Source organism: Bos grunniens, chromosome 3, assembly GCF_055505025.1.
Source record: "Bos grunniens cultivar Pamir isolate PY7600 chromosome 3, Bosgru_T2T1.0, whole genome shotgun sequence".
NCBI classification, from domain to species: domain Eukaryota; kingdom Metazoa; phylum Chordata; class Mammalia; order Artiodactyla; family Bovidae; genus Bos; species Bos grunniens.
The window spans coordinates 61,585,138-61,603,174 of NC_141167.1; the positions used below are offsets into that span (position 1 = coordinate 61,585,138).

An 18,037-nucleotide genomic window follows, 5' to 3' on the forward strand; every position below is an offset into this window, starting at 1 on the left:
TTGTTTAAATTATGTCAAACAACACAAAATTGAAAATAATTATAAAATGTGTGTGCTACATCGTTTCAGTCGTGTCTGACTCTGCAACCCCATGGACTGTAGCCCTCCAGGCTCTTCTTGTCCATGGAATTCTCCAGGCAAGAATATTGGAGTAGGTTGCCATGCCCTTCTCCAGGGGATCTTCTGGGCCCAGGCATCAAACCTGCATCTCTTATGTCTCCTGCAGTGGCAGTCAGTTCTCCTGCAGTACCACTCACTTCACCTGGGAAGCCCCAATTTTAGAATAGATAAGCCTTTTAAGATGAGAATTCAAAGAAATGATGTTAATGGTTTTTCACGTTAATATGATTACAATTGCCATTGATCTTTAGCAAATATGGAAAAAACATTAGTTCTTCTTGAATATGAGTAGATATAAGTTGGAATATCTTACATTTTGAAGTACTATACTAACCTTTCTTCTTTTGCATTTATAATTCCTAATTTTGTTTTCCAAGTGTATTTTGTTTAAAGTCAGCCATAGACTCTTGTCTTAACTCATACCTCTGGTCCTTTTTAAAAATACTGCTGTCAGTTTAAGTAGAGATGAGCCTGATTCTTCCCACCACGAAGAAAAGAAACTAAGCTTTCAAAAATTCCTGGAAGACCTTCTATACATTTTTGACAGAATTCATGGGAAGGAAGTTTCCTCCTTTTTCTTTTTCCTCCATGTGGTATGCTCTATTAGTTTTTGTTTGTTTGCTTGCTTGCTTTTGATCATATAACATCAATCTTGACATGACATTACCTTGAGATGTGATTCAATTGGCTGTTTTGTATGTTGTGACTTTCTAAACTTCCCTGGTGGCTCAGATGGTAAAGAATCTGCCTGCAATACTGGAGACCCAGGTTCTAATCCCTGGGCTTGGAAGATCCTCTGGAGAAGGGGATGGCTACCCACTCCAGTGTTCTTGCCTGGGGAATCCCATGGACAGAAGAGCCTGGTGGACTACAGTCCATGGGGTCACAGAGTTAGACATATCTAGGTGACTAAACAACAACAATATCAAGGTGAAAATTAATCTGATCAAACTTGTAAAGAATCTGGAAAGTGATAGAAAAAAAAAAATCTGTTTCTTTGTATCTCAACCAGATTCATCCTCTATATTTAGTATGAAAGTTGACCCTTTGCATTCATGAACTTAAAATTTATAATGTCAGCTATTCAAAAGGTACCCTGATTATTCATAATGTAGTTATTTTTTTACCAAGACTCAAATTTAAATTTTGGATGCTGCATAGCTAGAGCTTTAGGGATAAGACACAGATAGGATGAGTCTCTCCAGCCACCTAGAACCCACATCTCAACACAATATTGTTCATATGTCATAGTGTATATGCAGTCTACAGAGATCACAAGGTTTTCAGTTCCAATTTACTGCATTTTAAGGGGGAAAGTTCTACATTGTGGCAGTGTTCACAAACTAGGGGACTTACTAAAGAGCACATACTTAAACTATGTCGAAGGTAAAAAATGAATACCTCTTATAGATAATTAAGCTAGGTATTGAAAGATTTACACTAAAGTAATATAGAAAGGCAGAATGAAATATTTAGGTAATTAAGTATTACTCCTGTCCTTGCTACACTTGTAGATCTCTAGGTTTCTGATTTTTTATCTTTGTAATTGCTTTCACCCAAAAGAATATTAAAAGTCAAAAGAACTTTTGAGATTAACAAACAAAAAAATCAAGAAAAATTAATAGACAAAGCAGTGATTTATTTTTTTAAGAATTTGAGAAGTAATTATGTAACATCTCAAGAGAAAATAAAGACCAAAGGCTATATACTAAAATACTTTTAAATAACTGAATGGGAGAAGTGTATTTTACTAATACAAAGACTAAGAGTACAGAATTTATAGTAATATTTCCAAAAAATTTAATTACAGTTAATTACAAAGTTCCTGAATCTACTATATTGCTTAAACATCTTTAACTTCATAGTGAAAGTGGCTCAGTCATGTCTGACTCTTGGCAACCCCATGGACTGTAGCCTGTCAGGCTCCTCTGTCCATGGAATTCTCTAGGCAAGAATATTGGAGTGGGTAGCCATTCCCTTCTCCAGGAGATCTTCCCAACCCAGAGATCAAACCCAGGTCTCCCGCACTGCAGGCAGATTCTTTACCGTCTGAGCCTCCAGGGAAACTTCATAGGAGAAGTCAAACTTTCTGATAAGGATGCTGTTGTCATAACTAAATTTTATTCACTTAGGAAAACTACTTTCATTAAAACAAGTGTATCTTCATCTGTGTGAATAGGCCTCTATTTGTCAGTCAGTATACACTGTGTAAAATTTTTTGGCTATTTATGAATATGTTCATATCAAACTTTAACATTTAGGATCCAATGTTAGCGTAAAATTTAAATCTGCAGATATTCTAAAATTATAACAGTTTAAATCCTGGTTATCTTAGAAAAGAAGAGTAGGAATATAGAATTTTATATCACAATATCTGACTTTTTTTCTTTTTTATTAGATATGATAAGGTGTTTGATGTACTGCTGTTTTTAACTAAAGGTGCCAGATTATCTCTCCCCATAATGGATATAGAGTTGTTTTCATTTCTTATTATCTTTTCTCATCTAAAGTAGAATTCATGAAAATAAAATATTATTATTGAGTGATCTCTAGGATCTGTATTATGTAAATATGAAATCATGTTCACATTTTCCACTAAAACCATCTGTTTCAGCACTCAGATTCAAACTAGAAGTTGTCTCTATCCACATTATAAAGCATTATTGTCTCTCTGTTTAGCAGCTAAAAGTCAAATTGGAGATTAACTTGTTTTCAAGTTTTTTAATTGTTCAGATCATTGATAATCCAGTTTTGGTCTTACAGATCCTGTATTTGTATTTAAATTTTCTTAATGGTTTTAGTGATGTCAAATAGTTAAAAACATACTTTTCATTCAGAATTTTTCTGATTTTTTAAAAAAACATGTTATTTTATGCAACAGTATTTTATGATGAGTATATTTTTGAAACCACATTATTAATATAAAGATTATAGGAATTATTGACTTATCAAAGTTCAAATAAGTTTAATAAAGTGATTAGTTCACTAACATATGTATTTTTGAACATTCGATTGTTACATTCTTTCTCTATTTACAGTATTTTAGCTCAAACTAATATTTTTCAATGTACAGAAGGATGATCAATCAGCTTGTTAGATTCTCTCCTACACATATTTTGCCTTTAATAAAAAACAGAGCAGGTGGTATTTAAATGTCAAATTATTCATACAGTATTAAGATTCAGGTTTAGAAATGCCTAGTTAACAGAAAACTCTTATAATTCCCACATTGACTATGCCTCATCCTAGCAATACATATGCTGAGTTTCTGTATATAGTCTTTAAATTTAATACCTCAGTGCCATGTACTCTATAACAAGAATCAGTGATGGTTTCCACAGCAACTCTCTCTGGCTTCATTACTCTTAGAAATGCAAAAGTTAACACTGTACTGAAAAATGGTATTTGCAAATGAGGTAGCAGGCGAGTAATAGCTGTGTGAAAACCAAGAATTTTTTATTTATGTAATTAAAAAAAAATTCTTAGCTCCTAAAGTATGATTCCATTTTTAATGACCACCAAATATGTACAAGAAGACACTATACAAAATATCAAGTTATAAACCTAGGTATACACAGAATAACCAAAAGAATTGGTTAATTTTTTTTCCTAAAGGGCCATCCACATTCACATGAAGTGAAATATGGTTGATTAGCAGCCAAATGACTATTCCCTTTTGTGTCTAGGGTCCCCAAGACGACCCCCAGATTAGGTGATTCACTAGGAAGATTCACAAAGTTCATCATATAGGGATATTCAGGGAATGAATATCTTACATTGTAATAAGTACCTTCATTGTAAGGTATCTTACAAGAAAGTTTATAAAGTGAAATCAGCAAAGGGAAAAGGCATTTATGGTAATGTCCAGAGGAAACCAGCATAAACTTTCAAGAGTCCTTGCCCAAAGGGGTCAGAAGGCAAACTTTATTTCTCCAGCAATGAATTTTGGCAACATGGATAAAATGTTGTCTACCAGGGAAGTACAGTAAAGACTCAAGGCTCAAGGATTTTATTGGAATCACATATACATCTTCTATCTGGCACATACCAGAATCTGAGATTCCCACAACAAAAGCAAATGTTCAGCATAAGCCATATCATTTGTAGTAAATCTAGGTGCAGTGAGCCACTTGTGTCACTTAGGGAAATTTCTTTTCAGTTTCCTGAACTGTGACCATTCCAATTCCCAGATACCTGCCAAGGGCCAAACTTGCCGACAGGCCTTCCTCAAGGGTAGCAGTCTCAAGCCTGCTATATTATCTCTTTTCTGTATATTCCTAAATAACATACACATATGCAGATATACCACTACACTTTTTTGAAGGCCCCAGTGCTAATACTTTTTTGAGAAATTAAAATGCCATTTTCTATTTGGCCATGGCTATAGTCAAAGACACTTATAGTACTCAATAGTTATTTTCATAAAATACAAAAGCAGTTATAATATATCCATAAAATCCAGGGCAGTTTTTTAACACCTTGCTGTGAACATTTAAAATTCTTAATACCTGCTGTGAGACAGTCCTTACCTTAGGAGTCCTATCGGCAAATGATTGCAACTTGTTTTGCATATGGAATGAGGATGGGGTGGATAATAGCCTTATGCAACCATCTGAATTCATTTTATCTATGCACTGTTTCTGCATAGGTGAGAACAGATCAGAGAGCCCACAATCATGGTACTAATATAAGTATTTTGTTAATGTCCTAGATGTTTCCTTTTATGTATATAGGATCCAGTCCTATGAGACTGAGTCCTATGAGATAGTGTGGAACTTATCACCATATCTGCTAGAAAGTATGTATGAAAAGTTATGTGTTCTGAAAAGTTAACTAATGTATATGCTCAGTTTTGCTAGATAATTTTTTAACTAGGATCATAGATTTCTTAGAGCTATACTAATTTAGAGAGAGAATTTCTTAAAATATCCCAGTATGCAATGTGGGCAGAAGTTGACAGATTATTGACTGTGTACAAACTCTTTTGAGTCATCTAAGCCCAGTAAATTTTATCCTGATGCAGGATAAAATGTTACTAGTTGAACAGTCTTTTCCTCCATAACTGCAAAAGAATAGCAGTAAAAATTTTCTCCTCTTCAATCAGAGATCAACTTTGTAATTTCTGTGATAAAGCTAAAAGTAGACAAATTTGACTTTTGTCTCACTTTGTTTCTAAAATTAAAAAAGAGTGAATTTAAATCATCCTGTTTGGATGGATACTATAACAATATGCACTGATTTTCTTCTTGGATATAACTTCCTCTTAAATTTTTAAAAGGTAATAGTTATTCCTAAAACCAAAATGCACAAGACTTTATAATTGATGTTACAGCCGAACAAATATTCGGTTGTTTGCTCAATTCAGACTTAATTTCATAGTTATTTTAACACATTGTGTAATATAATTTTACAGAGTTAAGGTATCAGCTATATTCACAATTTTGTCCTTATAAAACAATGCTTTAGTTGTCTATTTTCTCCCTCACTCTATCAAATTTAAGTGCTTTAAGAAGAGAATTTGTTGTACAAATTTAAAAGTTGGAGCATGAGAAAAGAAGAAAAGAGGAACTTATTATACTCTGCAATGACTTTTCTAGTACACTCTGTCCTTGAGTAGTCTGGAAACATAATGAAAAATATTGCTGACTTCTAGGTTCCTTTTTTGAATCGGAAATTCCGCTTCAGATCATTAAGATATTATTCTAAAATGAAACATGTATTGAATTAGTGCCTATAAGATACTAGGCCAGTTTCATAGGGAATTCCCTGGCAGTCCACTGGGTAGGACTTGGTGATTTCACTGCCGTAGTACTCAGTCGCTCAGTCATGTCTGACTGTGTGATCACATGGACTGTAGTCCACCAGGCTCCTCTGCCCATGGGATTTCCTAGGCAAGAATCCTGGAGCGGGTTGCCATTTCCTTCTCCATCACTGCCGTAGACCCAGGTTCAATTCCTGGTCAGGGAACTAAGATCTCACAAGACATATAGCGTGGCTGGAAAAAGAAAAGGCAGTTTCATAAAAGTCACCTAATTTATTTTCATACCTGCCAGATGAAATATACTTTTATCATTTTATGGATGAGATAAGTGAGGTTATCTCACTTATCAGAAAGGTAAAAGTTTGCCTAAAGTATAAAGAACTAGAGTTGGGATTGGAACCCAGGTATTCTTTCTACCAAAGAAATAGCTTAGTAGAATTCTTGAGGTGACAAGAATGTTCCATTTTATTTAGTTTAACTCCCTTATTCTATGTGTAGGTAAATCAGGGCTCTGAATAGCCCAAAGATAAAAGCTGCTGCTGCTGCTAAGTCGCTTCAGTCGTGTATGACTCTGGGCAATCCTATGGACAGCAGCCCACCAGGCTCCTCCGTCCATAGGATTCTCTAGGCAAGAATACTGGAGTGGGTTGCCATTTCCTTCTCCAAGATAAAAGCCAGTTAGTGGCAAAGAAAGAAATAGAATCTAGTTCAGTGGTTTTTTCATTACTCCTTCATTTGGCTTCAGTGATTCTTCATGATCTTGGCTTTATTTCTGAATTACTCATGTTTCCTTTTTTTTTAAATTGGCTTAAAAAACATATAATTCTCATGAAACTCTTTAAAAAGGGGATGCTAGAATGCTTGGATTTATATCTTCATTCTTTTTCTTTTTAAAATTTATTTTAATGGGAGTATAATTGCTTTGGCCACCTCATGCGAAGAGTTGACTCATTGGAAAAGACCCTGATGCTGGGAGGGATTGGGGGCAGGAGGAGAAGGGGACGACAGAGGATGAGATAGCTGGATGGCATCACTGACTCAATGGACATGAGTTTGAGTGAACTCTGGGAGTTGGTGATGGACAGGGAGGCCTGGCATGCTGCGATTCATGGGGTCGCAAAGAGTCGGACACGACTGAGCGACTGAACTGAACTGACTGAATTGCTTTACAATGTTGTGTTAGGTTCTGCTGTACAACAGCATGAATCAGCTATATATGTACATGTATCACTACCCTCTACTCATCTTTCCTTCTAAATCTCTTTGGCTCGATCTTCTTTTTTTGCACATCTTTCATTGGTGGGCACATCCTCTGTATAACTTTTAATACTGGCTATAAAGAAAGAAAGTGAAGTCACTCAGTCGTATCTGACTCTTTGTGACCCTGTGAACTGTAGCCTACCAGGTTCCTCCATCCATGAAATTTTCCAGGCAAGAGTACTGGAGTGGGTTGCCATTTCCTTCTCCAGGGGATCTTCCCAATGCAGGGATCGAACCCAGGTCTCCCTCATTGCGGGCAGACCATCTGAGCCACCAGGGAAGCTTAATACTAGCTATACGTGACTCGTAAGTTGCATAATTTTGTATCCAACTTCCTGAGATCTCCACTAGGAGGTCTAATGAAAAGTGAAAGTGAAGTCCCTCAGTCGTGTCCGACTCTGCGACCGCATGGACTGTAGCCTATCAGGCTCCTCCGTCCATGGTATTTTCCAGACAAGAGTGCTGGAGTGGATTGCCATTTCCTTCTCCAGGGGATCTTCCCGACACAGGAATTGAACCCAGGTCTCCGGCATTGCAGGCAGATGCTTTACTGTATGAGCCACCAGGGAAGCCCAAAGGTCTAATAAATATCTCAAATTCAACCTGTCTAAAACTGACAGATTTTTGTTTTCCTTAGCAAATCTGTTCCTCTCACCATCTTTCCCATCTCATTTGATGGCAGCATCATCCTTTCAGTTACTTTCAGCTACTCAGGCCAAAACACCCCGACGTTCTCAATCCGTATTTGATGCATAGGAAAACCATATTGCCTCTATCTTTAGAATATGCACAGAATTCAGCTACTTCTTACCACCTCCACTGATACTGCTCTCTTTTGAGTCACTAGAGTGGTTCTTTAAAAAACATTGTCAGATCTTGTTACTCCTTTCAGAACCTTGCAGTGACCCCCATTTTGTTCAGAGTAAAAAATTAAAAACCTTACAAAGAAAGGTTTTGCCAGGAATGATGGATGACAACATTTTTAGAAGGTCATGTTTGTTGCTAAGTTTCTTTCTCACTAGAAGTGAACACTGTGGAGGCAGGAATCTTTGTCTTACTTTGGTTTTTCTACTATACCCCAAGCACATCTGTGCCTAGCATATAGATGGTATTGAATCAGTGTTTATTGAATTTAAGTCCATGCATTTGTTAGGTATTTATTAAGCTCATAGTATATGAGCAGTGCTAGATATAGCAAATCAGTTGCAGCCTCTGCCTTCATGAAGCTTTCATGAAATAGATGCCCACTCTCAGAGATACCAGTTCAGTTGGTCTTCTGTATATTCCAATTATATGTATATTTTTTAAATTATTTCAGATGATTTTCATGCACATCATATATTGAAAGCTTATGTGTGTGTACCTCACTGCAGAAGTAGATTTATTCTTAAGAATATATCATCAGGAAACTCAGAAATAACTTGGTCTCTAAAGGTTGAAAAAGAATCCTAAGCAGGAAATATTAGAGGATAAACATCCAGTAAACACTTTAGGGAGCACATACTGCACAAAGCCCTCTTTCATGTTAAATGATCCCAGTTTCCAATAACCTTACCACTTAGATCCACCGGTTTAATGGGGTTAAACTGTCTCTTTTCCAAATCTAGCTCTTTACAGCTGCTTTCACATTTTTTGCCCTATCACATATTTTGTGCTATCCTGGCCTGAAGAAAGATGTAGGAGTCAAGAGAATCAAGTTATTTTCCCAACAATGAAACTGAGTTGATAGTCTCACTGGAGCTCAGGTTCCGTATTTTTATTTCTTTTAAAAAAAAGTTTCCTTATCTTTAAAATGAAGCTTTAGACTAAATTAAACTCCCTCTAGCTGCAGTATTCTAGAATTCTGATTTTACTTTCTATATCTACATATGTTAGAATTGATAATAGTTAAAGAAACAATCAGAGAAGGCAATGGCACCCCACTCCAGTACTCTTGCCTGGAAAATCCCATGGGTGGAGGAGCATGGTGGGCTGCAGTCCATGGGGTTGCTAAGAGTCAGACACGACTGAGCGACTTCACTTTCACTTTTCACTTTCGCGCATTGGAGAAGAAAATGGCAACCCACTCCAGTGTTCTTGCCTGGAGAATCCCAGGGACGGGGGAGCGTGGTGGGCTGCCGTCTTTGGAGTTGCACAGAGTCAGACACGACTAAAGCGACATAGCAGCAGCAGCAGCAAAGAAACAATGCATATCAGAATTTGATACAGTTTTGAAGGAAGAGTTCATCATTTTTCTCATTATAGAAGTCTTTGGTGTTTCCAGGTTAACATACTATAAATAAAATTCTTCCATTTAAAACATCAGTCAGTTCAGTTCAGTTCAGTCTCTCAGTCGTGTCCGACTCTTTGCGACCCCATGAACCGCAGCATGCCAGGCCTCCCTGTCTATCACCAACTCCCAGAGCCTACCCAAACTCATGTAAAGGATATGACAGATACCCATCATTAATATGGCTTACTGTGGGAGTGTGGGCTACCTATCATAATCTCTGGGGGAAAAGAAGGTGTGATGTGGAAGTGAGGAGGACGCGTATAGAATTTCAGTTTCCCAAATGATTCTAATATCTATCATCACAACCCCCTACCACTACTTCCCACTTGAGAAACACTGTTCTGAGGATTAAACGAATAAACATACTCATTAACTAATTCAGAACCATCACTGTATTTGCATTCCAAGTAAGGAACTGTTTTATTTAGGTGTCTGTATTCTTTTTTCACTTCATTGCATATTACCTGAATTCAAAAGATTTATTTGTAGTACATCACTATCTACCATTCTGAACATCATGAAGGGGAGAATAACTGACACATTACATTGAACAGTTCATGAAACCTCTATTCTAAATGAAGATGTCTACTTCAAATAAGGTATTTCTTAAGAATCTAAACAAAATTAGAATATAATCATTTTATAAATAATTGTGGTATTTTTCAAGTGGATGGGGTGTCTTTGAATACCTTGTATTCTCTATTTTTTACTCCAAGTAGGATAAAGAAATGTGCAGATATTTTTTAAGATAAAATTGCAGTCTTCTATAAGGTTCCTGACAGTAACCTGAAGTTAAAGTATATACCCTTAAGTCAGAGTCCTGGTTTGCTATTATAGCTCTGCCACTTACTAGCTCTGTAATCTTGAGCAAATTGCTTAATCCCTGTAGGTCTTAATTACATCAGGTATAAAATGAGGGCAATCATACTTAGCTGTTATAGTTTGGATTTTATGAGCCAGTGCATGTAAAGTGTTTGGCATAGTGCCCAACTTCTAATAAGCCATTGTGTCAAAAGTAGGAACTAGAGAGGGTGGTAGTTCACATGTCTTTTTTTTTTTTTTTAACATATAACCTCTTATAATCTGTACTAATACAAGCTTTGCAAAAATGAGGTTTTTTAGTCACTACTATGAGTTGATGCCAAACCTTCAACTTTCAAATAGTCTTTGGTTACTTGACACAAGTACTAGTTTTCCTCTGTTATGATGGTGATTTTAGTTTATTATTTATACTAAAATTGTTTTTTAATCTGTCACTAGCAGAAAAAAAAAACAAAAACTTCTCCTTAATGTAGTAAATAGCATTGCAAATAGTGTTTCCCAGGCTTTCACGTATAGATGAATTGTTTAGAGACAGAAGCTCAGATTTTCAGGCCAGTACCATTATCACCTTTGAAGTAAGCCCTAGGAATCTGCATTGTTATCTTCTGCTTCCTAGTAGATGAAAGTGATCCCTGGAACCACACTTTGAGAAACGTTTGTTTACAGAACAGCTGTGAGTGGCAGTCAGAAGACTATGATGATGAACCTAGTGTTGCCATAAATTTCTAGCTCTGCATCCTCTTTTAACTTCTGTTTTGAGAACGTGAGAATCTGTGTCGAGCACATTGAACTTTTTCAAAGTCAGAATATAATAAAGTAAGAAGTTCTATACATTTGGAGTGTAATAAAGAGTAAAATGCATGGAGCTGGGATTTGTAAGACTACGTTTCTAGTCTAGTTCTGCTGCTTTCTGGTGTGATGATTGGGTAAGGCATATAATATCTCTGAATCTTAGTCTCTCTGTATTTATTAACAGAATATAGGTAATACTGTATTCATCAAGAATGTCATATTGGATTAGGATGTAAGTGCCAAGAAATCAGAGACTTGTTTTCGTTCACTGTTGTGCATCCAGCACCTAGAATAGTACCTGGCACATAGTAGGTACTCAATACACTATTGTCAGATGGGTGAACTGTCTTATTTAAAGTGATCTAATAAATCCTGGAACTACAAACACAAAAATGACACAGTATCTTCCCTCCGGAAGTTCACAGGCTGGGTGAGACATACATGCACGAATACTGCAGCGTAGTTAAATGAGTGAGTGCATGGTGAAGATCACCTGAGGTAATGTCATGATACACAGTGCACGTTATAGGGGCTGCTGGCACTTGTAGAGAACCAAGAAAGAATGCAGGTTCAGAAATGTATCTATTAACCCTTTAAAGCATTTCTTCAAAATTTATGGTCAGTTTGAAGTTAAGGCCCTGATAATCCAGACAATGGTGTTTGTGTTTAGTGAAGGTGGGAGCATGAAATTGGGCACACAACAGGAAAATGGGATTAAAATGAAAGTGCACGTGCTCACACACATGTAGCTATATGCATACATATGTGTGTGTTTGATGGGGAAAAGAGCAGTGGAAATGAGTGAACACAGTTCCATAGGACAATGGAGAAAAGGTAATAATGAAAGAAAATAGTAAGGAGGCATAGGTATAGCTATTCATTCTAAAATCATCCCTTAATAGTACCCATTTTAATTTTTCAGTACTCATATTAATAATAGGGTGAGAACTGGGAGTTAGGTCGGAATAGAGAGTTAGAGGAGAAGAGTGTTTAAACAAAACAGAAAGTAGACCTAGGTCTCCAATGACTGGTACTTTATTTTATTGATTACCTGATTTATAACATCTTCACTTATTTGGAGTTTTTTTCTTTGTTTTTAAGGCTGGAGGCCAATCAACTAATTATAAAATCTTCACAATATAGAAAGTGGAAACTGCTTTTAAACCAACCTAAATCATTTTTGTACTATTGCATAATAGCAGAATTATGCTTAAAAGTCACCCACTAGTGAAAGAAAAGTGGTTTCCTATGCTATGAAAGGCAGTGTGGGTTTTTATCATCATTTTTAGACTGCTTTTTTGATCATCTCTTTAAAAAATGTGCATACTGATATCTTTCATATGCTGCTTTTTCTATTTAAATTACAAGTTTAAATTTGTTTCTAAGACAAAAGTTTATAATATGGGATCCAAGGGGTCTCTCTTGAAGATGGGTAAACCTTCTGACATTGCTGGAAAAGTTCTGTAATTATGCACATTTTTCTGAAGAGGGGTCCATTTTTCTGGAGTGAAGGTAAAAGTCACTCAGTCATGTCCCATTCTTTGCCACATCAACAGTAGCTCCAAAGTTTATGACCAAAGCAAGATCTTAAAAGAACAGTTTTAATTCATTCACTTAAATAATTACCTTTTTTAAGGACTACTATGGAGACTGAAGTATGTAGTTAAAAGTATTTACAAGTCATCACTACATATTTTTGTTTATATAATGATCTATCACATTAAAAAAAATACCTTTCAGAAGTATCTTGAATCTTAGAATGCGTGTCTTACCACATGGTCTGTTTTGCAGGTTCGATTCCCTTCTCACTTCAGTTCAGATCTCAAGGACCTTCTAAGGAACCTGCTGCAGGTAGACTTAACAAAGCGGTTTGGAAATCTAAAGAATGGTGTGAGTGACATAAAAACTCACAAGTGGTTTGCCACAACAGACTGGATTGCTATTTACCAGAGAAAGGTGAGCCTGTTCTTTCTTTAATTTAAAAGCTTTTTAAGTTACTATTTAAATTATATGTAGTAGAGGTATCTTCAACTTAGCACAAAGTTTTAATATTTTTTACCTTTTGAATTAATCTTATGTAGGACTTAAAGAACTTTTATAGGACTTCCTTGGTGGCTCAGTGGTAAAGAATATGCCTGCTAATGGGAGACAGTCCACTCCAATGTTCTTGCCTGGGAAATCCCATGGATAAAGGAGATTGGCCAAGTACAGTCTATTGGGGTTGCAAAAGAGTCAGATATGACTTAGCAACTAAACCACAAAGAACCTTAGAGCTCACAACTTAAATGAGTTTTCTCCTTGATAGAAGGGAAAGCGTATAGTCTGTATGATCATTTGGAAATATTTTCCTTGTCAAATTTTTCCTACCCATACCTTTTACTTTTCACATGCCATGGCAAGTACATATTAGTGTCCTAATAATCTGCACTTCAAAGCTGATGTAAAGTCACAGTAGTAAGACAATATGTAAACGAATATATCCACCTACCCAGAAGTACACAGCCAGATTTAATAACATTTAATTGTTGGATTCATTAAGATATTTTTCAATCATCATTACTTTACCTTTGGGATAAATTGAGACATTTAAGAAAACTTTTGCTATGCTGAATTACCTTTATCTCTCCTTTTCCTTCTTAAATGCCCAGTTAAAGATAATTTATATGAATGAAGTGTTTTCATCTTGAATATGTTAATTTTTTCTTTTTCTTTTCCTATAAAAGCAAAACATCTAATGTCTCTGAAATTTGCCATATCTAATAATGCCATGAAGCAAGCCATATGAGTGAATTTCCTTGGGAAAAAAAATGTAAATGCTCTAATTGTAAATAGTCGTTTTTCTAATTTATATTCTTATAAAATATTTTTTTAACACTTAAAAAAATTTTAATTCAGTAAATAAAAAACATAGCAAGACCAAAGCAAAGTGAGTCCAGTACAGCCTTTGTATCTCAAAGAGGGATTCAGATAATCTCTAACCATTAAATTCATTAAACATTGCTGTTAGCATTATTATCTCAACTGAATGTGTTATATAGTCAAGAACAAAGTCCAGAGCAACTTAAAATAGATTTTAGATGTAGTGAATAAATAATGTGCTTTCATGCTGTCATGTCTAGCTCTTTACCACCTCATGGACTCCAGTCTCCTCTCTCCATGGGATTTTCCAGGCAAGGATACTGGAGTGGGTTGCCATTTCCTCCTCCAGAAATAAACAAACATATCATATTTTCCCTAAATTTGCCAGCACCAATGTAGTGCCCTAAAATTTATAAAAGCAACACTGTAATGTCTCATTTTAATCTTTGAAGTAATTCTATGGGATAGGTGATGCCATTTTTCCCAATTAACTGATAAGAAAATCAGCTTAGAAAGGTTAAATGCTTTAAATTGTTTGAGCTGTTAAATAACATCTATATTAGCTTCCCTGGTGGCTCAGTGGTAAAAGAATCCACCTGTCAATACAGAAGACACAGGTTTAATCCCTGGCTCGGGAACATCCCCTGGAGAAGAAAATGGCAGCTCACTTCAGTATTCTTGCCTGGGAAATCCCAAGGACCTTGGGGGGCTACATTCCTTGGATTTGCAAAGAGTTGGACTGGACTTAGCAACTAAATAACAACAACATATTTAATTCTGGATTCTTCAAATTCCCAATTCCAGGACCACATTAGTCCTTTCAGCTCAGTTCAGTTCAGTCACTCAATCGTGTCCGACTGTTTGCGACCCCATGAACCACAGTATGCCAGGCCTCCTTGTCCAGCACCAACTCCCAGAGTTTACCCAACTCATGTCCATCGAGTCAGTAATGCCATCCAGCCATCTCATCCTCTGTCGTCCCCTTCTCCTCTTGCCCCGAATCCCTCCCAGCATCAGGGTCTTTTCAAATGAGTCAACTCTTCGCATCAGGTGGCCAAAGTATTGGAGTTTCAGCTTCAACATCAGTCCTTCCAATGAACACCCAGGACTGATTTCCTTTAGGTTGGACTAGTTGGACTCCTTGCAGTCCAAGGGACTCCTAAGAGTCTTCTCAACACCACAGTTCAAAAACATCAAATCTTCGGCGCTCAGCTTTCTTCACAGTCCAACTCTCACATCCATACATGACTACTGGAAAAACCATAGCCTTGACTAGATGAACCTTTGTTGGCAAAGTAATGTCTCTGCTTTTTAATATGCTGTCTAGGTTGGTCATAACTTTCCTTCCAAGAAGTAAGTGTCTTTTAATTTCATGGTTGCAATCACCATCTGCAGTAATTTTGGAGCTTAAAAAAATAAAGTAAGCCACAGTTTCCACTTTTTCCCCATCTATTTGCCATAAAGTGATGGGACCAGAAGTGATGGGATCTTCGTTTTCTGAATGTTGAACTTTAAGTCAACTTTTTCACTCTCCTCCTTCACTTTCATCAAGAGGCTCTTTAGTTCTTCACTTTCTGCCATAAGGGTGGTGTCATCTGCATATCTGAGATTATTGAGATTTCTCCTGGCAATCTTGATTCCAGCGTGTGCTTCATCCAGCCCAGGGTTTCTCATGATGTACTTTGCATATAAATAAGCAGGGTGACAATATACAGCCTTAATGTACTCCTTTTCCTATTTGAAACCAGTCTGTTGTTCCATGTCCAGTTCTAACTGTTGCTTCCTGACCTGCACACAGGTTTCTCAAGAGGCAGGTCAGATGGTCTGGTATTCCCATCTCTTTCAGAATTTTCCACAGTTTATTGTGATCCACACAGTCAAAGGCTTTGGCATCGTCAATAAAGCAGAAATAGATGTTTTTCTGGAACTCTCTTGCTTTTTCAATGATCCAGCAGATGTTGGCCATTTGATCTCTGGTTCCTCTGCCTTTTCTAAAACCACCTTGAACATCCGGAAGTTCATGATTCACATATTGCTGAAGCCTGGCTTGGAGAATTTTGAGCATTATTTTACTAGCGTGTGAGATGAGTGCAATTGTGCGGTAGTTTGAGCATTCTTTGGCATTGCCTTTCTTTGGGATTGGAATGAAAACTGACCTTTTCCAGTCCTGTGGCCACTGCTGAGTTTTCCAAATTTGCTTGCACATTGAGTGCAGCACTTTCACAGCATCATCTTTCAGGATTTGAAATAGCTCAACTGGAATTCCATCACCTCCACTAGCTTTGTTCCTAGTGATGCTTCATAAGGCCCACCTGACTGCACATTCCAGGATGTCTGGCTCTAGGTGAGTGATCACACCATCGTGATTATCTTGGTTGTGAAGATCTTTTTTTGTACAGTTCTTCTGTGTATTCTTGCCACCTCTTCTTAATATCTTCTGCTTCTGTTAGGTCCATACCATTTCTGTCCTTTATCGAGCCCATCTTTGCATGAAATGTTCCCTTGGTATCTCTAATTTTCTTGGAGATCTCTAGTCTTTCCCATTCTGTTGTTTTCCTCTATTTCTTTGCATTGATCACTGAGGAAGGCTTTCTTATCTCTTCTTGCTATTCTTTGGAACTCTGCATTCAGATGCTTATATCTTTCCTTTTCTCTTTTGCTTTTCGCTTCTCTTCTTTTCACAGCTATTTGTAAGGCCTGCCCAGACGGCCATTTTGCTTTTTTGCATTTCTTTTCCATGGGGATGGTCTTGATCCCTGTCTCCAAACCTCAGTCCATAGTTCATCAGGCACTCTATCTATCAGATCTAGTCCCTTAAATCTATTTCTAACTTCCACTGTATAATCATAAGGGATGATTTAGGTCATGCCTGAATGGTCTAGTGGTTTTTCCTACTTTCTTCAATTTAAGTCTGAATTTGGCAATAAGGAGTTCATCATCTGAGCCACAGTCAGCTCCCAGTCTTGTTTTTGCTGACTGTATAGAGCTTCTCCATCTTTGGCTGCAAAGAATATAATCAGTCTGATTTTGGTGTTGACCATCTGGTGATGTCCATGTGTAGAGTCTTCTCTTGTGTTGTTGGAAGAGGGTGTTTGCTATGACCAATGCGTTCTCTTGGCAAAACTCTATTAGCCTTTGCCCTGCTTCATTCCGTATTCCAAGGCCAAATTTGCCTGTTACCCCAGGTTTTTCTTGACTTCCTACTTTTGCATTCCAGTCCCCTATAATGAAAAGGACATCTTTTTTGGGTGTTAGTTCTAAAAGTTCTTGTAGGTCTTCATAGAACCGTTCAACTTCAGCTTCTTCAGTGTTACTGGTTGGGGCATAGACTTGGATTACTGTGATATTGAATGGTTTGCCTTGGAAACGAACAGAGATCATTCTGTCATTTTTGAGATTGCATCCAAGTACTGTATTTCAGACTCTTTTGTTGACCATGATGGCTACTCCATTTCTTCTAAGGGATTCCTGCAGTAGTAGATATAATGATCATCTGAGTTAAATTCACCCATTGCAGTCCATTTTAGTTTGCTGATTCCTAGAATGTGACATTCACTCTTGCCATCTCCTGTTTGACCACTTCCAATTTGCCTTGATTCATGGACCTAACATTCCGGGTTCCTATGCAACATTATTCTTTACAGCATCGGACCTTGCTTCTATCACCAGTCACATCCACAACTGGGTATTGTTTTTGCTTTGGCTCCATCCCTTCAGTCTTTCTGGAGTTATTTCTCCACTGATCTCCAGTAGCATATTGGGCACCTACCGACCTGGGGCATTCCTCTTTCAGTATCCTATCATTTTGCCTTTTCAGACTGCCTCAGAAGGCAGTAAAGTGTGAGCGTGAACTCTGGGGTTATGTAGACATTGATTTGAATCCCAAATCAGCCAACCATTAGGAGTGAGAGCTCAAGGAAATTACTTAACTACTTTAAAGCATCAGATTTCTCATCCTCAACATTTAGGTTAAAGTAGAGAATGCAAAAGAAGGTAGTCTGGAGAGAAAAAGTAAATAGATTGGCTCTATTTTTCTTGCTGGTTGAGGTGTGTTTCATACAGTTGTCATGAGGTAATTTGTTAAGTAAATAGATTTTAAATCATCATAATCCCATCATTCAGACAGTACCACTGTCAACAGTTGGCATATT

General features: G+C 37.0%; 1 protein-coding gene across 11 annotated transcripts in view; it reads left to right on the top strand.

The window, feature by feature from the left end:
* The window catches only part of PRKACB (protein kinase cAMP-activated catalytic subunit beta), a 151,493-nt gene that overhangs the window by 123,887 nt on the left and 9,569 nt on the right, over window positions 1–18,037 (top strand). For 10 of the 11 annotated variants that reach the window (XM_086390780.1, XM_086390787.1, XM_086390788.1 and 7 more), the window contains one exon: window positions 12,819–12,983. In XM_086390780.1, coding sequence (XP_086246906.1) covers window positions 12,819–12,983 — 165 coding nt within the window. Of the gene's footprint in view, window positions 1–69; window positions 12,984–18,037 lie in introns of those variants that run through there. The other variant, XM_086390786.1, reaches the window with a different exon arrangement.